The 19,687-nt window shown below is 44.8% G+C and overlaps 2 protein-coding genes across 2 annotated transcripts in view; one reads left to right on the top strand and one right to left on the bottom strand.

The window, feature by feature from the left end:
• LOC132401288 (zinc finger protein 214-like) overlaps positions 1-19,687 on the bottom strand; it is a 1,156,463-nt gene that overhangs the window by 73,247 nt on the left and 1,063,529 nt on the right. The window lies entirely within an intron of this gene.
• LOC132401384 (collagen alpha-1(I) chain-like) overlaps positions 1-19,687 on the top strand; it is a 43,952-nt gene that overhangs the window by 17,882 nt on the left and 6,383 nt on the right. Inside the window, exon 4 of the mRNA XM_059983509.1 lies at positions 14,451-14,566. Within this exon, the coding sequence (XP_059839492.1) occupies positions 14,451-14,542 (92 nt within the window). The 3' untranslated portion in view covers positions 14,543-14,566. The remainder of the gene's footprint in view (positions 1-14,450; positions 14,567-19,687) is intronic.

The raw sequence follows: 19,687 nt of genomic DNA, 5'->3' as shown, positions 1-19,687 counted from the left end.
TCCGCTCCGTCTGGTGGTCTACCAGCTCTCTCCACACGCATCTTCCCTCTTTTTCTCTCGGTGACAAAAGACCATGAAAACCTCTCTTCCAGACTCACAAGAAAGAACAACGTTTCTCCCATTGGACAGACCCTGCATTCCAAAGCCCCGTTATCTCTCGTCATAACCTAAACATTGCTGCAACAGAGAAACCGTTAGAGTGAAACGTTTCAGCAAGTTACATAAATGAATACCGTCCTTGACGGCTTCACTCAAATCAGAAGTTTTCTTTCCGGGATAAGGATGGGTAGAAGCAGGGTGCCTAAAAGTTATTGTGCTTCTGGTCAAGTCTCGATAAGACGAGAATGGAAATCTGGGAGCTAAGTACCACCATAATGAAAATGTAATTAGTGTACTCACACAGGCGACTGCAGAACCTGTTCCACAGCCCGCTTGTATGGGCACGTAGACCACACAGCGGAGACCATCATTGTATCGAGTGTGGTATAATATTTTGAATGAATCTAACCTAATGAAAACATTTATTATTAGACAAGTTTTAATCATATTGGCAAACAAGCAACTGTGATGTTGTGCCCTAAAATAGAGACTGTCAGCAGGGAAAGAATGCGCCAGTATGCTTTTGAGACAACGGATCAGTGATTGTTGTACTGAGTGGCAGGCCAGCTTTAACAAAGGACACATGAATAAAGGCTACACAGCAGAAACAACAAATCTACAGTAGCAGACAGCTGTGGTGTTAATAAATGTGTAATACGAACATTAGGTCTTCTAGATGTTTTTCTCTATCTCCCGGCTCATTATGTATTGTCCCACAGGAGTTATGTATTGTATCACAGGAAAGACCAAATTTTCACAACCGGAATTTTGGCCCAAAGAGTAAGGTTTAAATTCATAAGATGTGGTTGAAAATGGAGGAGTTGATTGCTTACAGATCATTACTACAGACAGAGATGTAACTTTGGAAATATGAAAGGAATGGAAACCATTGAGCTGTGCATTGGCCAATGTAGCTTTAAATTCAGGTCTGAAACTTTTACCTACATAATGCATAGCCATTCCCCAGACGAGCTAGTGGAAGGTGGGGAGGGATTCCTGGGAGATGGCTGGCTCTGTCAGATTTTACCTTTTGAACGGTGAGAATCACTGGATAGAATATGACAGCTAACTTTCTGTCCGGCTACAGAACAGTAAAACCTATAGACTTTACAGTTATACAACAGAGGTTTTCAAAAGAGAGACCACACAAGTGTATCTGTAGTTCAACCCCCTCAGGCAGCAAACACGGGTTAACATAGGGATAAAATTCCCTCGCCCCCTCTCTATCTGTATCTCTCTCCTCGCCCCCCTCACTGTCTATCTGTCTGTATCTCTCTCTTCTCGCTCCCTCTCTCCCACCGGAGGCAGTACAGAAACACCAATTCTAGTGGGGAACGTTTCCTCTTGCCCCCACATGGAAATCCACCAAGTCTAGCTTCCAGTGAAGTTCGTGCCTATTTAAGATCTGTGCAGTGTGGAAGAGTTGAAATTCTTTTCCAGATGGTCATGAAACCCAGCCTCCATCTCCATTCTCCTCCCCCCTTTGAGATGTCCTCATTGAATTGTTGTGTTAGGCTTTGGAGGCTGGATCATTGGGAACATTTTAAGGGAATGTTTTAAAAAATATCCTTGTGACTGTGGGCGATGAAGGACCGCGAGGAAAGAGCAGATGAGGTCTAAAGCAGTTGGGTTATAATGTACAGAATGGTGGGGCAGTCCTTGTGGTCCTGATGCCCCACTGCTACCCCGACATTTGCTGTTTTCATTCATTGTTTCATTTTGCTCTGGGTTTTCAGACTGGAATGTGAGCAGCAAGAGCGTTGCCTGAAGGGTGGATGTGCTGCACACTCTGCAGTATTATTGTCCTGTAGAGAGTGGGTTGGCTGCTTATGTATGAGAGAAACCTGAACTCCTACTTTGCTAGGGTTATAGTTTTCCCCACAGCCCTGTTCTGATGCAGCAACAGGCAGAGCCGTCAGATTCTGGAACATAAGAAATAGGAGCAGGAGTAGGCCATGCGGCCCATCGAGCCTGCCCTGCCATTCGATAAGATCATGGCTGATCTGTCCATAAACTCAGCTCCATCTACCTGCCTTTTCCCCATAACCCTTAATTCCCGTACTATAAAAATCTATCTAACTAGATCTGAAATATATTCAGTGAAGAAGCCTCAACTGCTTCCCTGGGCAGAGAATTCCACAGATTCATCACTGTCTGGAAAAAACAGTTTCTCCTCATCTCTGTCCTAAATCTCTCCCCTGAATCTTGAGACAATGTCCCCAGTTCTAGTCTCACCTACCAATGGAAACAACTTTCCTACTATCTTATCTATCCCTTTCAAAATTTTGTATGTTTCTATAAGATCCCCTCTCATTCTTCTGAATTCTAGAGAGTATATTCCCAGGTGACTCAATCTCTCCTCATCTCTGAGCGGGAAAAATCGGTCTGATAGAGTTTAACGTGGGAAAGTATAAGGTCGTGCGATTCTGTCAATGGAATCCAAAGATGCGTTATGAACTAAAGGGAAAGAGACTGTAGGTGATTATAATCCAGTGGATCTCAGTGGGATTCTGGATTGATTCAAAGTAACCTGGGAAGCAGCCGCGACAGGCAGTTCAGAAGCTGCGTGGTGTTTTGTATTTATTGCAGTCTCCCGCAGCAATGGGATGCTTTGTTCCTGGTACACATAGTACTGGCAGCTCCACATCTAGAGGTCTGGTCCACATCGAAGAATTGATACAATGGAGTACAAAGCAGTACACGCGACATGCACCAATCTGATTCATGGGATGAGACTTATCATTAGAGGTGGGTCCGGTTGTTTTGTTATTCCCTGAAGTGTAGATGAATACAATTCTTCCCAAAGAGCTCCCAGAGCAGAAATATTGAGATCATTTCAAACCACTATTTGCAGACGTTGAAAGTACAAGAGACTCGGAGGACAATGAATTGGAGCTGAAGCCATTACTGAACCGTTCATGATGTTATGGACTGTTGCAACGGACATCTCCAGCTGGTAGTTTGTGCCCCTGCACGGGTTTTCCAGAAATGAACATTTCTACCTGCTTTCTCTTTGTTAATTAATTACCGCACTCAACTCTGGATGCTATTCTCTGTGTATTCTCAGACTCACTACACAATACCTCTGGTATTGGTTTGAACATTTCTGTTCACTTGATTCTTTGGCATTCCCTGCAATGGCAGAGTTTCTCAAACCGACACATCATGCAAACTATCAAGATGCTGTAGCATGTTTCAGGTTTTACTGTCATGGAACAATATGACCAGAACTGAGTGTCTCGAATTCCATCATCTATATTGCTTTAATTCTGCCTTGCTTCTTTGCAATACATAATCCCCGTAAACGTGACTGTCTTGTATTCTGACAGAAGCCATTACCAAACCTACGATCTCAGCCAATAAAACATCCCATATCGCGCAACGACACAGTTACTCCAATACCACGGGGTCACCAACCTCATTTATGTGGTTCTGTCAAAATGAATCAATCCACTCTGGTGATAGGACAGTACTGATTCAAGATAATAGCACGCTAGTCATATCAGGGAGTGTTGAGGACTGATAGAGAATTTGTGTGCCCTGGTAATATTGAGAAGTTACCCATGTGATCTGAATGTTACCTGTAAGTTTAAAAACAAAATCCATAATCATGATTATGATCAAACCTATGGGTAGAACTAGTAGTTCGCCTTCTGTATTTTCTATCTGGTTTACATATCTGACAACAAATTTGCAAAATATTGTGTATGGCCCATGCTTACATTTAAACCATCCACGTATAAGCAAAGTAGACTTAGCAATGCTGTGGGAAGCTGGTCAATAGGACAATGAACAAAGATTATCATTCTTTGACTCCCTATTAATGACCTTGCCCCAGATAGATCTTCAGTACAAATGCATTTTCTTAAGTATGATAAACAAAATTTGAGATCACCCATTCAAGAACTGAAGATGGCATCAAATTCGTGTTGTGACAGCCATTTTAAAAATCCATTGATCACAAAGCATTAAACTGACAACATGGATTGATATTGAATCGAAGCTTTATCCCCATGAAATCTTAAGGCTTTGGGTTTTCTGCAAATTCGGTTCAGTTCAGTCCTTTGCATTGTATAACTGGTAAATTGCATGAGTATGCTGGTGTGAGAAGCTCAAAGTTTGGCAGTTTTCCAAGTCTGTGCATTACTTTTGAAACACTTGTTTTTAAGTTCAGTTCGGTTCAGTTTTGATTGACCAGAATCTCCACGCTTGTCCACCAGCTCAGAGCTTGCATTCGATCCTTTTTTGTTGCTCTGCTGTTTCAGACCCCGCTGCTCAGTTTCAATGGAATCCAGATAACTCAACATTTCAGGTAAGTGGGCAGCAGCTAATTTGCAGATCAGTCTCTGAATCACACTGGCAATTACACCTGCATTGCTTACAAGGTGATAACAGAGAAATACGCTGTGGCAGCAAGGCTCATTGTTGTATTAGGTAGGGAATATATTGGGTGAGGTTGGAGCTCTGTTCTTTCGTGGGGTGCATTTTGTTGTGTTAGCAGCACGAATAGCTGTAGATGTAGAGATAGGTGCTGTACATCGCACCTGCTGATTTTGTTGCTAAAACTTGCTACTCTTGCTTTCACTGGGGATTCCACTTGTCAAGTTATAAGCTCAAATGCTTTTATTCCATTCTTTCCTATACTCTTGCTACACAGTTGGGTTATTTTCCTTTGGAGGTGACTAGTCTTTGCATTCACATCTGAAGTTAAAAAGTGACATATGCAGCTTCCCTGTTGGCATATTGCATCTAAACCCTAGGGTTTGGATTAGAGCCGGGGGTGCTAAACTGGATCAGGTTTGGCTCGATATCTGTTAAGGTAATGGCTACAGCAGGGTGTACAGTTCTGGCTGCCACACAACAAGATAGCTTTGGAGAGAGTGCTAACCGTTTGACATGCCTGTGGACCAGACAATTTCATAACAATAATGTGAGATTGCGATTGTTCTCCTTGCACAGATCACCCTTACAGGAATATTGAATCACTGACAAGATAGGATCCTTATTCACTAAACTTCAGAATGAACCCAAAGAAGGTGGGCTAGGGTGAATGCTGCGAATTGTAGTCAGAGATCCATTTGTCTGATTATCATTCTGATGTGGAACAAAGATATCACAGTGCATCAGAGAAACAGGAGAAAAAGCCAGTGATGTTGTACCAACCTTGCTGAGGAATTCAGCTACTCATCACAGGGATACTACAGAACAGCAAGTGGACATGCACAACTACCGTTCAGCTTTGTCCCAGCGGCCTGCACCCAGCCCACAACTCTCTACCCACTGCCATTATTGTGCTTATCCAAACTTCTCTTAAATGTTGAAATCAAACCAGCACCACCGTTAGCCACTCGTTCAACACTCCCATCACCCTACGAGTGAAGATGTTCCCCTTAAAAATCTCACCTTTCACACTTAACCTGTGACCGAGTTCTGGTCTCTCCCAACTTCAGTGAAAAAAAAACTGCCTGATTTCTTGATCAATGCACCTCATATTTTCCATACCGTTATCAAATCTCCCCTCACCTCCCACGTTCCACACAATAAAGTCTCACCCTCTTCGGCCTTTCCTCATAACTCAGGTCCTGCAGGCTTGTAAACGTTTTCAGTACTCCTTCATTGTTAATAATATCAGTCACTGTCTGTAAGTGACCAGACCTCAAGGCAATACTCCAAATTTGGTCACAAACATAGAAGACAACTTCAACATAATATCCCAACTTCTCCACTCAATACTTTGATTTATGTTCCTGTTTACCTGTGATCCTACTTACAAAGAATCGTAGATCAGAATTCCCAGAGCCCTCTTCTCTGCCTTACTCCTCAATGTCCTACTGTTCATGAGGTAACACCGCTTCTCCCTCCCAAAGGGCAACGACGCACGCTTGCCTGCATTAAATTACACCCGCCATGTTTCCGGCTCGGCCGGATCTCGCTGCAAGATTGGATAGTCTTCTGCACAGTCTACCACACCCAGTATTAGCATTACCTTGTAGCTTTGCTGATCCACCCTACCATATCATCATTGAGGTCATTGATATAAATGAGATACAACAATGGGCACATCTCTGATTCCTGCGGCACCCCACTAGTCATGGACCACCAGTTGGCGAGCTAACCGTCTTTTACCACCCTCTGGCTTCTCTCGCAAAGCCAATGTCAAATCCAATTTACTACCTCATTCTCAATACCAGGTGACTGAACCTCTTGTCCAACCTCCCATGCCAGACCTTGTTCATGTAGACAACGTCTACTGCCTTCCTGGTAACCTGGACGGAACACTTTATAAACTTTGTTAACCATGATCTGCCACGCAAAGCCATGTTGAGTGCACTAGCCTGACCCAGTCTCCCCCAGTACGTTTATATCCAGTCACTTGGAATACCGCCAATAACTACCAACTACTGACTGCCCTGTGGCTTCCTGTTTTATTCTGAATTTTTCATAAACACAGAATAAACAACATTCGGCATCCTTTAATCTTGTATCACCTCACCTGTAGCCAAGAACAGTTTGAATAATTCTGCTAGGGCACGTGAATTTACACAGAGCATCCCACAAGGATCAATTGAATACTTGTTAAGCCCTGGAGATTTATTTACTCGAATTTCCTTCAAGTCCATAAGAGATAGGAGCAGAATTTGGCCTTCAGTCTGCTCCACCATTGCATCATGGCCGATTTAATTTTCATCTCAGCCCCAATCTCCTGCCTTCTCCCCGTATCCCCACATATCCTGACTAATCTAGAACCTGACTAATCACCCTCTGCCTTAAATATGCATAAATACTTGGCCTCCACAGCTTCCTGTGGCAAAGAATTCCACAGATTCACCACTCTCTGATTAACAAAATTCCACCTTATTTCCGTTCTAAAAGGATGCCCCTCTATTCTGAGGCTATGTCCTCTTGGTCTTTACTCTCCCACCATTGGAAACCCTCTCCACATCCACTCATTCAAGGCCTTTCACCGTTCGATCAGTTTCAATGACATCGCCCTCATTCTTCTGAATTCCAGTTAGTACAGGTCCAGAGCCATCAGACGCTCTTCGTAAGACTAGCCATTCAATCCTGGAATAGTATTCGGGAACTTCCTTTGAACCCGCTATTGTTTTAGCAGATGCTTTATCAGAAAATAGGCCCAATACTCCAGCTGAGGCCTCGACGGTGCTTTATAAAATCTCAGCATTACTTTCTAGCATTAATATTCTAGTCCTCCGAAAGCTATGGTCATTATTTCACTTGTCTTCCTCACCACAGACTCATAATGCAAGTGAACCTTTAGTAAATCCTGCAAGGGACTTGCAAGTTTCTTTGCGCTTCAGTTTTTTGTGTGTGATTTCTTTGCATTTAGAAACGCATGCACATCAAATGGTCACACACACACACACACACACACACACACACACACACACACACACACACACACACACACACACACACACACACACACACACACACACACACACACACACACACACACACACACACACACACACACACCCCCTGTAGGAACATGAGTCAGGCAGCATCTATAGAAATGATGAGAAACATGTGGGTCAGCATTTTGTCCAAGGAATCTTCATTCAGTCTGGTTAAGAGGAAATGCCATAATAATTAAAAGAAGTTGTGGTGAGGGAAAGGAGTACAGGCTAGAATGTGATAGGTGAAGCCTGGCAGGTGGGAGGGAAGGGGGTGGAGTGCAGATTATGAAATAAGAAGCTGTGAAATGATAGGTGGGAAATGTAAAGGAATGGATCCACGATCCATGTTCTTCCATGTTTAGTTGTCGCCCACTTGCTGTCTCCTGGCAAGAATTCTCTCCGTTGTGCTTCACTGGTTTGACCCTTTAATCAACAAGCCACATTTTTATAGGTCCATGTATAAAATCATTCAGGACTTTGCTTAAATCAGCTTGGAAAATGATATTGCATAGCCCCCCCCCCCACCATTTCTCTGTGTGATTTACCTTAGGCAGTGTTTGATTTCTGCATCTGTTAAGTATTTCAGGCTATTTTGCAATAGTTAAATACGCAATGTCCAACAATTCCATCTCATTGTTATTGGACCTCTTGTCCGATAAGATGGAATTTTGCCTTTATAATCTCGCTGAGTGCTTGACTGTGCTGTGCTTTTTCGGCAGCTGTCACACTTCATTCTTCTTTGTTATTGTTCTTCCTTATTCCAGCACGACTTACTGTGTAATGATTGATCTGTGTAAACAGTATGCAAGAGAAGAATGCTACCATTTTACATGTGACAACAGTAAACCGTGAACCACTCTGAAGCACAGGGCACACTGCAGTGTGCCTGGTCTGTGGCAGTGAGATGGAGGTGATCGCACAGCTGGAAGATAGCATGGACTCAGAGGGCTGAGTGGCCCACTTGTGTTGGTATGGCATGGCTTGGAATGTCAAAGAACTCAAAATGTTTGTTCCCAATAGTGTCTTATTTTTGTAGTTTTTCTTTTGGCATTACTTTGCGAGTGAGAGTGATTTTAATATTGCATTGTACTGTGACTAAATTATTCTCTCCACATGAAAGCTAGAGTAATTCAGAATCAGTATCAGAATTAGGTTTAATATCACTGTTTAGTGGCAGCACATTGTGATTCAATATAAGAGAAAAATATAAATTACAGTCAGCATATGGAAAAATAAATAAGTGGTACAAAAAGAGAGGGGAATAGTGAGTAGGTATTTGTTATCCAATCAGAAATCGGATGAAGAAGCTGAGTGTGTGTCTTCAGTCTTCTGCACATCCTCCACGATAAGAAGACGACTTGGGTTTCATGACGGGAATCCTTACGATGGGTGCTCCCTCAAAACATTGCATTTCAAAGGTATCCTCGACGCTGGGGAACTGGCTGAGTTTACAACTGTCAGCAGCTTTTTCTCAGCCTGTGCACTGACCGCTCCTCCTCAAATGTCAAGCAGGGCACTTCCTGATGTCTCCTGACACTGATTCACAGCAAGATGATGTGACGGACATCAGCTCCCATCTTGCCTAGCGGCCAAAAACTAGAATACTATGTACAGAGGTTTTCTGAAATTTCAGACGAGTTTTATTTGAAATAATCTTTCTTGAAATAGGTGTCCTTTGACATTGCAAATCAGATAAACCTTGCACTTCGCTGCTAGTATTTATCAACTGAACCAAACCACAAGCAATATCAACCTGTCAAATAGCTATTTAAAGATCAACTCATGCAGCAATGTGCTATAACAAGGGCAGGATAGCAGTCATTCAATGTGGAGACAGGCTTGTGAATGTATGTGATAGATAGACGGTGGTATTAATTGATTAGAGTCACAGTATCAGAGAGTGATACAGCACAGACACAATCCCTTCAGACCACTCTGAACACAGTACAGTATCAGAGAGCGATACAGCACAGACACAGTTCCTTCAGTCCACGCTAAACACAGTACAGTATCAGAGAGCGATACAGCACAGACACAATCCCTTCAGTCCACTCTGAACACATTACAGTATCAGAGAGCGATACAGCACGGACACAGTTCCTTCAGTCCACGCTGAACTCAGTACAGTATCAGAGAGCAATACAGCACAGACTCGATCCCTTCAGTCCACTCTGAACACAGTACAGTATCAGAGAGCGATACAGCACAGACACAGTTCCTTCAGTCCACGCTGAACACAGTACAGTATCAGAGAGCTATACGGCACAGATACAGTCGCTTCAGTCATTGCTGACCAATGTGCCCATCCAGCCAGTTCCCATTTCATGTGTTCAGCCCATGCACCTCCAAACCCATCCTTATCCAGGTGTTTCTTAAACAATACTATTCTACCTTCCTCAGCCACTTCTTCTTGCAGCTCGATTTATGTGCTCCCTACCCGCTGTCTTATATTCTTTTACATCATTCTCTTCTTACCCTAAATAAATGTATCCACGCTTTGGTCTACTAGACCCTGGATAAAAGACCTTTCCTGTGCACATTTTCAGTGATGTTCATAACCTTCATCACCGCTCCCTCTAACGCAAGTCCTTTGTCCTGCCAGCATCCTTGTGTTTACTTTTACTGTACTCTTTCCAGTTTAACTATGTCTTTAGTAGAAGAGGGTGACCAGGAGTGTAGATGGTTCAAGGTGTGTGAGCGATACAGCAGCTCTTCTCCTAGTGTGTGGAGTTGGCCAACATACTCTGAAAGGATGGGGCACTCTGAGGGCTCGAATAGCGTGTCCTTACCCCTGTTACCTGTGTTTCTATACAATCCACGGTGCAGAAAACCACACTGGAGGCAAAAGTCCAGAGGGAACAATATGCACTGGAAACTACAGCATCTTCTCCCGGTAAGAGCAGGCAAATTTCTATAGTCATGTCTTTTGAATTGGGGTGGGGGGGCTCCATGTGGAAAATATCGACTTTAGTAGGTCTCCACATGTGAATGAGAGGACAATTAATTGGCAACACGTAGAAACGGCACACTTCATCCTTGGCTTCATCGGTCAGGGTGCTGAGTTTAAAGTTTGGGAAGTACTGATGCCGTGTATAGAGCTTTGGGCAGGACACATCAGGAGTGCTCTGTGCAGGCTGCTCACCGCATCACTCGAAGTACATGGGGTTTTTTTGTGAGGGGGCTGAAAACGTTCAGCTGAATGCTGCCTTGCAGAGAGTTTGGACAAAGCTGGACTATTTTCTATGGAGCATTGGTGGCTGAGAGGAGACCTAGTAGAGGTTTTATAAAGGCAAACATGAGGAAATCTGCAGATGCTGGAAATTCAAGCAACACACACAAAATGCTGGTGGAACGCAGTAGGTCAGGCCGCATCTATAGGGAGAAGCGCTGTTGACGTTTCAGGCCGAGACCCTTCATCAGGACTAACTGCAAGGAAAGATACTAAGAGATTTGAAAGTAGGAGGGGGAGCGGAAAATGCGAAATGATAGGAGAAGACTGGAGGGGGTGAGGTGAAGCTGAGAGCCAGAAAGGTGATTGGCAAAAGGGATACAGAGCTAGAGAAGGGAAAGGATCATGGGACGGGAGGCCTAGGGAGAAAGAAAGAGGGAGGGAAGCACCAGAGGGAGATGGAGAACAGGCAGAGTGATGGGCAGAGAGAAAAAAAAAGGAGGGGGAAAAAAACTAAATATATTAAGGATGGGGTAAGAAGGGTAGGAGGGGCATTAACGGAAGTTAGAGAAGTGAATGTTCATGCCATCAGGTTGGAGGCTACCCAGACAGAATATAAGGTGTTGTTCCTCCAACCTGAATGTGGCTTCATCTCGACAGTAGAGGAGGCCATGGATAGACATATCAGAATGGGAGTGGGACGTGGAATTAAAATGTGTGGCCACTGGGAGATCCTGCTTTCTCTGGCGGACCGAGCGTAGGTGTTCAGGGAAACAGTCTCCCAGTCTGCGTTGAGTATCACCAATATATAAAAGGCTGCACCGGGAGCACCCGACGCAGTATACCACACCAGCCGACTCACAGGTGAAGTGTCGCCTCACCTGGAAGGACTGTCTGGGGCCCTGAATGGTGGTGAGGGAGGAAGTGTAAGGGCAGGTGTAGCACTTGTTCTGCTTACAAGGATAAGTGCCAGGAGGGAGATCGGTGGGAAGGGATGGGAGAGACGAGTGGACAAGGGAGTCACGTAGGGAGCAATCCCTGCGGAAAGCAGAAAGGGGGGGGAGGGAAAGATGTGCTTGCTAGTGGGATCCCGTTGGAGGTGGCCGAAGTTACGGAGAATTACACGTTGGACCTGGAGGCTGGTGGGGTGGAAGGTAAGGACAAGGGGAACCCTATCCCGAGTGGGGTGGTGGGCAGATGGGGTGAGGGCAGATGTGCGGGAAATGGGAGAGATGAGTTTGAGAGCAGAGTTGATGGTGGAAGAAGGGAAGCCCCTTAGTTTAAAAAAGGATGACATCTCCTTTGTCCTGGAATGAAAAGCCTCATCCTGAGAGCAGATGCAGTGGAGATGGAGGAATTGTGAGAAGTGTGGGAAGAGGAATAGTCCAGGTAGCTGTGAGAGTCTGTAGGCTTATAGTAGATATCAGCAGATAGGCCGTCTCCAGAGATGGAGACAGAAAGATCGAGGAAGGGGAGGAGGTGTCAGAAATAGACCAGGTAAACTTGAGGGAAGGCTGAAAGCTGGAGGCAAAGTTAATGAAGTCAACGAGCTCAGCACGCGTGCAAGAGGGAGCACCAATGCAGTCATTGATGTAGCGAAGGAAAAGAGGGACGGATACCCGTATAGGCTTGGAACATGGACTGTTCCACAAAGCCAACAAAAAAACAGGCATAGCTGGGACCCATATGGGTGCCCATGGCTGCACCTTTTGTTTGGAGGAAATGGGAGGAGCCAAAGGAGAAATTATTGAGAGTAAGAACTAATTCCGCTAGACAGAGGAGAGTGGTGGTAGAGGGGAATTGGTTAGGTCTGGAATCCAAAGAAAAGCGGAGAGCTTTGAGACCTTCCTGGTGGGGGATGGAGGTATATAGTGACTGGATGTCCAGGGTGAAAATAAGGCAGTGAGGGCCAGGGAACTTAAAATCATTGAAAAAATTCAAAACGTGAGAAGTGTCACGAACGTAGGTGGGAGGGGATTGAACAAGGGGGGATAAAACATATGCAGAAATGAGTTTGGTGTGGCAGGAGCAAGCTGAGACAATGCGTCTACCTGGACAGGCAGGTTTGTGGATCTTGAGTAGGAGGTAGAAACGGGAAGTGCGGGGTGTGGGAACTATGAGGTTGGTGGCAGTAGATGGAAGATCCCCAGAGCTGATAAGGTTGGTGATGGTAAAGGAGACAGTGGCCTGGTGCTCCTTAGTGGGGTCATGATCAAGGGGTAAATAAGAGGAGGTATCAGAGAGTTGTCGCTGTTCCTTGGCCAGATAGAGGTCAGTACGCCAGACTACAATAGCTCCCCCCTTATCAGCGGGTTTTATAGTGAGGTTTTATAAAGTTATGACAGAAGTGGATACAGTCGTTGTGCCACTGCCGAAATGTCAGCTCTGGAGACCATGATTTTTATGAACTGAAGCAGGAAATTTAAACAAGATGTGCAGGACAAGTTTTATTTTTAAACAGAGTGGTGCATATCCGGAAAGGGCTCCCATGGAGCTGGTGGAGGGGGACAGGGTGGAGACGTTTGGGAGGCACTCAAACACACACAGGAGCAGAGGATGAGTGTATGATAAAGATGCTCTGCAGACGGTGGTGCGTTTTAAAGTAGCACCATGGTCGGCAGACATATCAACGGCCAAAGGGCTTGTTTGTATGATGCACGCTGTACGTTCTGAGTTTCATTCCCGGTTAGGGAGAAGTTCAGACTCACAATCTCGTTGATAAATGTTCTGATTTGTGAATGTTTTAAGCCTTTTCCATTGTGAACAATCTCCACGCCACCAAAACAATTCTCCCACTGAGTGCTGTTCTCCACTAACGCACTGTACAAAGTTGTCTCTGCACCTCACGAGTGCTTTGGGATGAATATCTGAGCTTCTGGAAACAGAGGCAAAAGGCAATCCAATGAGTGTTCTGTCTAATCCATGAATTTTGTGGGTTAATTTAAATATTAAATAGACTGGATATAGGTGTAAAGTCATGTGAGCACACAGATAACGATTGGTCACAGCTTTTATTCACCAAAGCCGGGGCTTGAGTAATTACAGGGCACAGGCTCACGGTGGGAGAGAAGAGATGTAATAGGAACCTCAAGGGCAACATTATCACCAAGAAGGTGATCAGTATATGGGACAAGTTGACAGGGGAAAAGGCCGAGATGGGGCAGTAACAAAGTCTAAAACGTATGAGGATAAGAAAGGTCAAGGTTCGATGAGATATGAGCCAAACGTGTGCAATGGGGACTACCTTCAACTGGAATCTTAGTCGGTGTAGGCCATTGTGTTTCCAGGCTATATAGCAAAATACCTATGTGTCCAACTAGGATTTTGAATCTGCATTTTAAGTTGTAATAAACTAAAACCCCCGAGTTAACAAAGTTAATCAAAGTAGAATGGAAATTTACTGTGTCTTGTTCCTCTGGGTTACCATAAGCGCGGAAGACCCAACCACATCGGAGGAGAATTGGGCACTGCAATTCCATCATGGCTGGTTTATCATCCCTTCAACCCATCTTCAACGCCTGCTGCCTTCTGCCCACAACCATCATTGCTCTGACTAATCAAGAACCTGTCAAACTCCGCTTAATGACTTGGCCCCACATCCGTCTGTGGCAATAAATCTCACAGATTTACCAACTTCTGGCTGAAATCCCTCCTCATCTGTGTTCACTATAGGAAGCCTCCTCTCCACACCCACTCTGTCTCGGCCTTTCACTTACTCAATAGTTTCGATCATATCTCATCATCTCCTCATCTTCTTTTTGCAGTGCCTCCAAGCCCTCTGCCAGGTGGAGGGGTAGCCAGGAATGCGATTGGGGTCACCACTGGATTGGTGCTGGCGTGTGCATTAATTTTCTGACGCATCAGGGGGAAAGGCAAACAGGTAAATACATTTCAGTCAGACCTTTCCTGTATGTTGACAATGCCTGACGTCCCAGTGTAACCAGAGATTGCTCCATTTCACACATGTTATTCCAGCTTTAACCTCAGTCGTCCTTTGTCTGTCAGTCAGTCAGCATTCATTGCCATCACTGGTATTGTCTACAAGCTGTGAATTAGACAGGGACCTGATGACTTTTGTGAAGGGGTCAGGCTGGGCCGACAGTGACTTTCCCTGCTCTGTTATGAATGAATTAGTTTTCCGCTTTCCGCTTCACGTGCAGTTTTAATCAGGCCCCTGCAAGGGATTCAGTGTCAAATCCGTGCCATTGGACACATGGCATCTTAAAGTGAACTCATTCCTCTAAAATATATGACGTTCATATCGATGTTGTCTGTCCAATGGCAAGGCAACACCTCGATGGGTCACTGCAGTCTGTGTGGTAAACACCCCCTCAGAAAGCCCTGTCCGACTATCAGTCACCACGTGGCACTGTGGGTGGAGCCACCGGCCGGCAGTGCCAGTGACGTGGGTTTGTACCTGCCTGTCGAGTTTGCTCTCCGTTCTACCACGTGAGATTACCCCCACATCCCAACAAGATGCAGGCTGGTTTTATCGCTATTAATCAGTCATGAGGTGGAGTTATTGGGGATGTGGGGATTAATGAGAAGACCAAGAATTAGAGGCAGGAGTCGTTTAATCGGCCCCTCTAACATGTCTCACAAATCAGTCCTCAGCTCCGGTTCTGCCCCCATTGCTGTTTGCCTTTAACCTTCCATGCACCTTCCCACCTCATAGCAGGACCGAGAAATCCAGAGATCCCCCACCTTCCGGCAGCAGGACCCCCCTCTCAAATAACCACTGCTCCTGTCCACTCCCCACCCACCAATCCGGTAATACTGACCCCTCAATCCAGACTCTCCCAAGGGGTAAAACATCACCACATCCGCCCTCGGGGACCGCCATGCTTCAGTGAGGTTACCCTGACTCTTCTATCAGCCCGAGCAACTTACACACCAATTAGAATTTAGAACAATGTAGCACAGGAACTGGCCCACTGGCCCACAATACTGCGCCAAACTAACTATGCTAGTAATCAAACCCAACTAAGTGAATCCATTCTGCCTACATAATATAGATTTCCACTTTCCTGCTCATTAATGTCCCTAACCAAGAGCGTCTTGAATAACACCATGGTATCCCAGGCAGCACAACGCAGGCATTCACCACTTTTTGTGTAATATAAATAAATAAATAGATAGATAAATAAAACGTCCCCAGATCTCATTTGAATGTATTCTCTCTCAATTAAAGTGCATGCCCTCTGGTATTAGACATCTCGATGCAAGGGAAGTGATACTGGATCTCTATCAAAGCCTCTCATGATCTGTTACTCCACGTATCGAGCAATGAATCTCCTTTCGATTGCCTCCAGTTCCAGTCTCTCCTTAAACAAATCCGTGCCCGTCAGTCCCGGTGTATCCATACTTCCCTCTTCCTAAACGCCAACCTGCTGCCAATGACTATGATTAGTACCCATGGGTGCTTAGTGATTGGCACAGTCGTGGGGTCGAATGGCTTATTTCTGCCCGCTTTGGGGAAGGTCATTCCACACTCCTTTTGTGGTCTGGCTACCCGATACCCCTCTCCACACACTCACAGAGGTCCTCATCCCAGAAGCTCATTCACTGCTCTCTGGGGATCAGCCATTATGGCCAAGACATGGCCACCTCCACTTGCAGCCATATCAGTAACTGTAAATGTTCATCTGAAGGAGCTCATCAACCAGCCGGACCCTTGACAAAGATTGACTGGCAGTGAATAGAAAACTGTAATTACTGCCTTTCCCAACACTTAATCATGAGGCTTCTCAAAAGCATTTGCCGACACGTCATAAACAATAAATACCTGGCGTGATTAGTTGGAGCTCTGGGGAGTCTTGCCATATACTATACTCCTGATACCCATGGCAAAATGTGTCAAGGCATCCAAATCTCCAGTTATATCAGTTACATTATTACAATGTGAAATCTCTTGCCAGAGATCATCAAAATGCCCTATGAGGTAACCCACCCTTGTTTTTGGTGACTTCAATTTTGGTCCTTCCCCATTCACCCCTCAGCCGCAAGTTTTAATGCAAAGTTATCTAAACAAGTGTACGGAGTTAAGATACCTTAGTTCAATTGGCCCATCGAGTCTTCTCCGCCATTTCAGCATGGCTGATCCACGTTTCCTCGATGCCCACATCTCGTTCCTTCTCCCTCTGTCTCTCATGCCCTGACCAGTCAAGAATCTATCAACCTCTGCCTTAAATATTTATAAAGACTCTGCCTCCGCAGATACCTGTGGCAACAAATTCAAAAGATTCTCCACTCCCTGGCTAAAGAATTTCCTCCTCATCTCCATTCTAAATGGATTCCCCCCTACTGTGTGGCTGTGTCCTCTAGCCCTAGACTCTCCCATCATAGGAAACGTTCTCTCCACATCCACTTGATCAAATCCTTCACCATTTGATAGGTTTCTATTAAGTCACCCGTTGTTCTTCTTAATTCTAGTGAATACGGGCCTAGAGCCATCGAACGCTCTGTACATGGCCGGTCATTCATCCTGGTGACGTTTCAGGATGTGAGGTTACGGGCACACCTACAAACAGGCACAGGCAGCAGTTGTCAAAGTGAACCCAGTCAAGAGTCTGCAGATGCTCGAAGCTAGGCCAACAGATATTCTGCAGGGGGGTCTCAGGTGGGCTGAGCCGAGCAGCTTGTGTTGGGGGAAGGGAATTGTCCACTGTTCCTCAGTGACCCCCACCTGCTCTGCCAATGCAGCTCGACCTATTGAGTTCACCTGTCAGACTGTCACTTTCCATTTGGTTCAATAATGATTTGACGATCTGACTGCCGTATCCTGAAAGTGTTGACGGTTTGTTGAAGGAATGGAATTCATGGCCGGGTTCAATACTGGGCGGCATTCTTCTGTTTTTGTGAGTATCAATATGTGTGAGAATGAGTGACTTTCCTTATGTGTGTGGGAGAATGTCTGTGTGTGTGTGTGTGTGTCTGTTTGTGTGAGAGAGCATGTGAGAAAGTCTGTAGGTAAGCGTGTGTCAGTGTGGGTGTGTGTGTGTGTGTGTGAATAAGTGTGCAGTTGTGTGAGAGAGACTGACAGCATCTGTGTGTACTTGTGTATGACTGAGTGTGTGTGAGAGACGGAGTCTGGGTGTAATTTTGTGTGTGTGTGTGTGTGTGTGTGTGTGTGTGTGTGGGGGGTATTGAGTGTTGGTGGGAGGGGTGTGTGTGTCTGTATGTATTCTAGGCTCCTCAGCTCTACCCAGGCTACTCAGTTTTACTCCAGCATTACGTTTGTCGAAGGAGGAATAACCAAGCGTGCAGACAGGAGACATTGCATTGGCTTGTGGCAGAGAATGGGTTACACAGAAATAAGTGTCAGGATGTAGCTGTGGAAAATTCCCTGAATTGGGTTACCTCGTTTATGTTTTTCTGAGAAGTATTTGACATTGGTTTATTATTGCCACAAGTATCTAGATATAGTAATCATGAACACTGTTCCCTTTCACCATCCAAAATAGATAGTGATGCTAGATTTTAAGAGTCAGCCCACAATGTTTCTGAAACTGCGGTACAGTAGATAAAATCTGGGTGATGGAAGGCTGTGCAAAACTCTAAGGCACCTTAGGTTGAAATATTAACTATTTTTAGATGTTTATTTTTAGTCTTCAGCATTAGTATTTCATTAGAAAGAGAAAAACTTGACTTCTTGCAGGTAGAGAGCTCCATGCATAATTATACAGAATGCTAACGATCAATGACTTAATGTTTTGAATGACTAAACTGATTAACTGAAACAGAAATTTGTGCAGAATAAACCCATTTATCTCTGCCTTCAATACACCCAATGACATTTACCACCCTCTAGTTATAGTAATTTCTCCGCATCTCAGTTCTAAACGGACAGACGTCCTTCAAACTTGAAGTCGTGCCCTATTGTCCTAGAATCCACTACCATGGGAAATAACTTTGCCACATCTAATCTGTTCAGGCCTTTTAACATCTGGAATGTTTCTATGAGATCCCCTGTCATTCTCCTGACTTCAAGGGAATACAGCCCAAGAGCTGTCAGACATTCCTCCAGTGAATCTTCTCTGAACCCTCTCCTATGTCAGTATATCATTTCCAAACTGAGGATCCCAAAACTGCACACAATATTCTGTGTGATCTCATGAGTGCCTTACAGAGCCTCAACATCGCAACCCTGCTCTGTTCATCTGGAAATGAAAACCAACTTTGCATTCGCCTTCTGCACAACTAACTCAACTTGAAGGGTGACCTTTAGGGTGCCCTGCACAAGCACTCACAAGTCTCTGCATCTCTGCAATTTGAATTCTCTCTCCATGTAAATAATAGTCTGCCTGTGTATTTTTTCCACCAAAGTGCATGACCATACACTTTCCAACATTGTATTTCATTTGCCACTTATTTGCCCATTCCCCTAAACTATCTAAGTTTGTTTGCAGGCTCTCTGTCTCCTCAACACTACCCACTCCTCCGCTTATCTTTGTATCATTGGCAGATTTAGCCACAAAGAAACATTAATACCATAGTCCAAATCATTGACATACATCATAAAAAAGCAGCGGTCCCAACACCAACTCCTGTGTACCTCCACTGGTAACCAGCAGCCAGCCAGAATAGGATCCCTTTATTCCCACTCTCTGTTTTCTGATGACCAGCCAATGCTCCACCCATGCAAGTAACTTCCCTGTAATTCCATGGGCTGTTATCTTGCTAAGCAACCTCATGTGCAGCACCTTATCGCAGGCCATCTTAAAATCCAAGTACAACACGTCTACTGCATCTCCTTTGTCTACCCTGCTTGTAATTTCCTTAGTCAGGCAGGATTTTCCTTTCAGGAAACCATGCTGGCTTTGGCCTATCTTGTCACGTGCCTCCAGGTACTCCATAATCACATCCTTAACAATCGATTCCAACAACTTCCCAACCACTGATGTCAGCCTAATGGGTCTATAGTTTCCTTTCTGCTGCCTCCCACTCTTATTTAGCCTTCAACTCAGTAATATTTACACCATGGCAAGAGTGAGCAATGCAA

The sequence above is a fragment of the Hypanus sabinus genome, chromosome 10, assembly GCF_030144855.1.
Source record: "Hypanus sabinus isolate sHypSab1 chromosome 10, sHypSab1.hap1, whole genome shotgun sequence".
Taxonomy (NCBI): Eukaryota; Metazoa; Chordata; class Chondrichthyes; order Myliobatiformes; family Dasyatidae; genus Hypanus; species Hypanus sabinus.
Note: the sequence above shows the minus strand (reverse complement) of the source record. Positions and strands in the feature narration are given on the sequence as shown.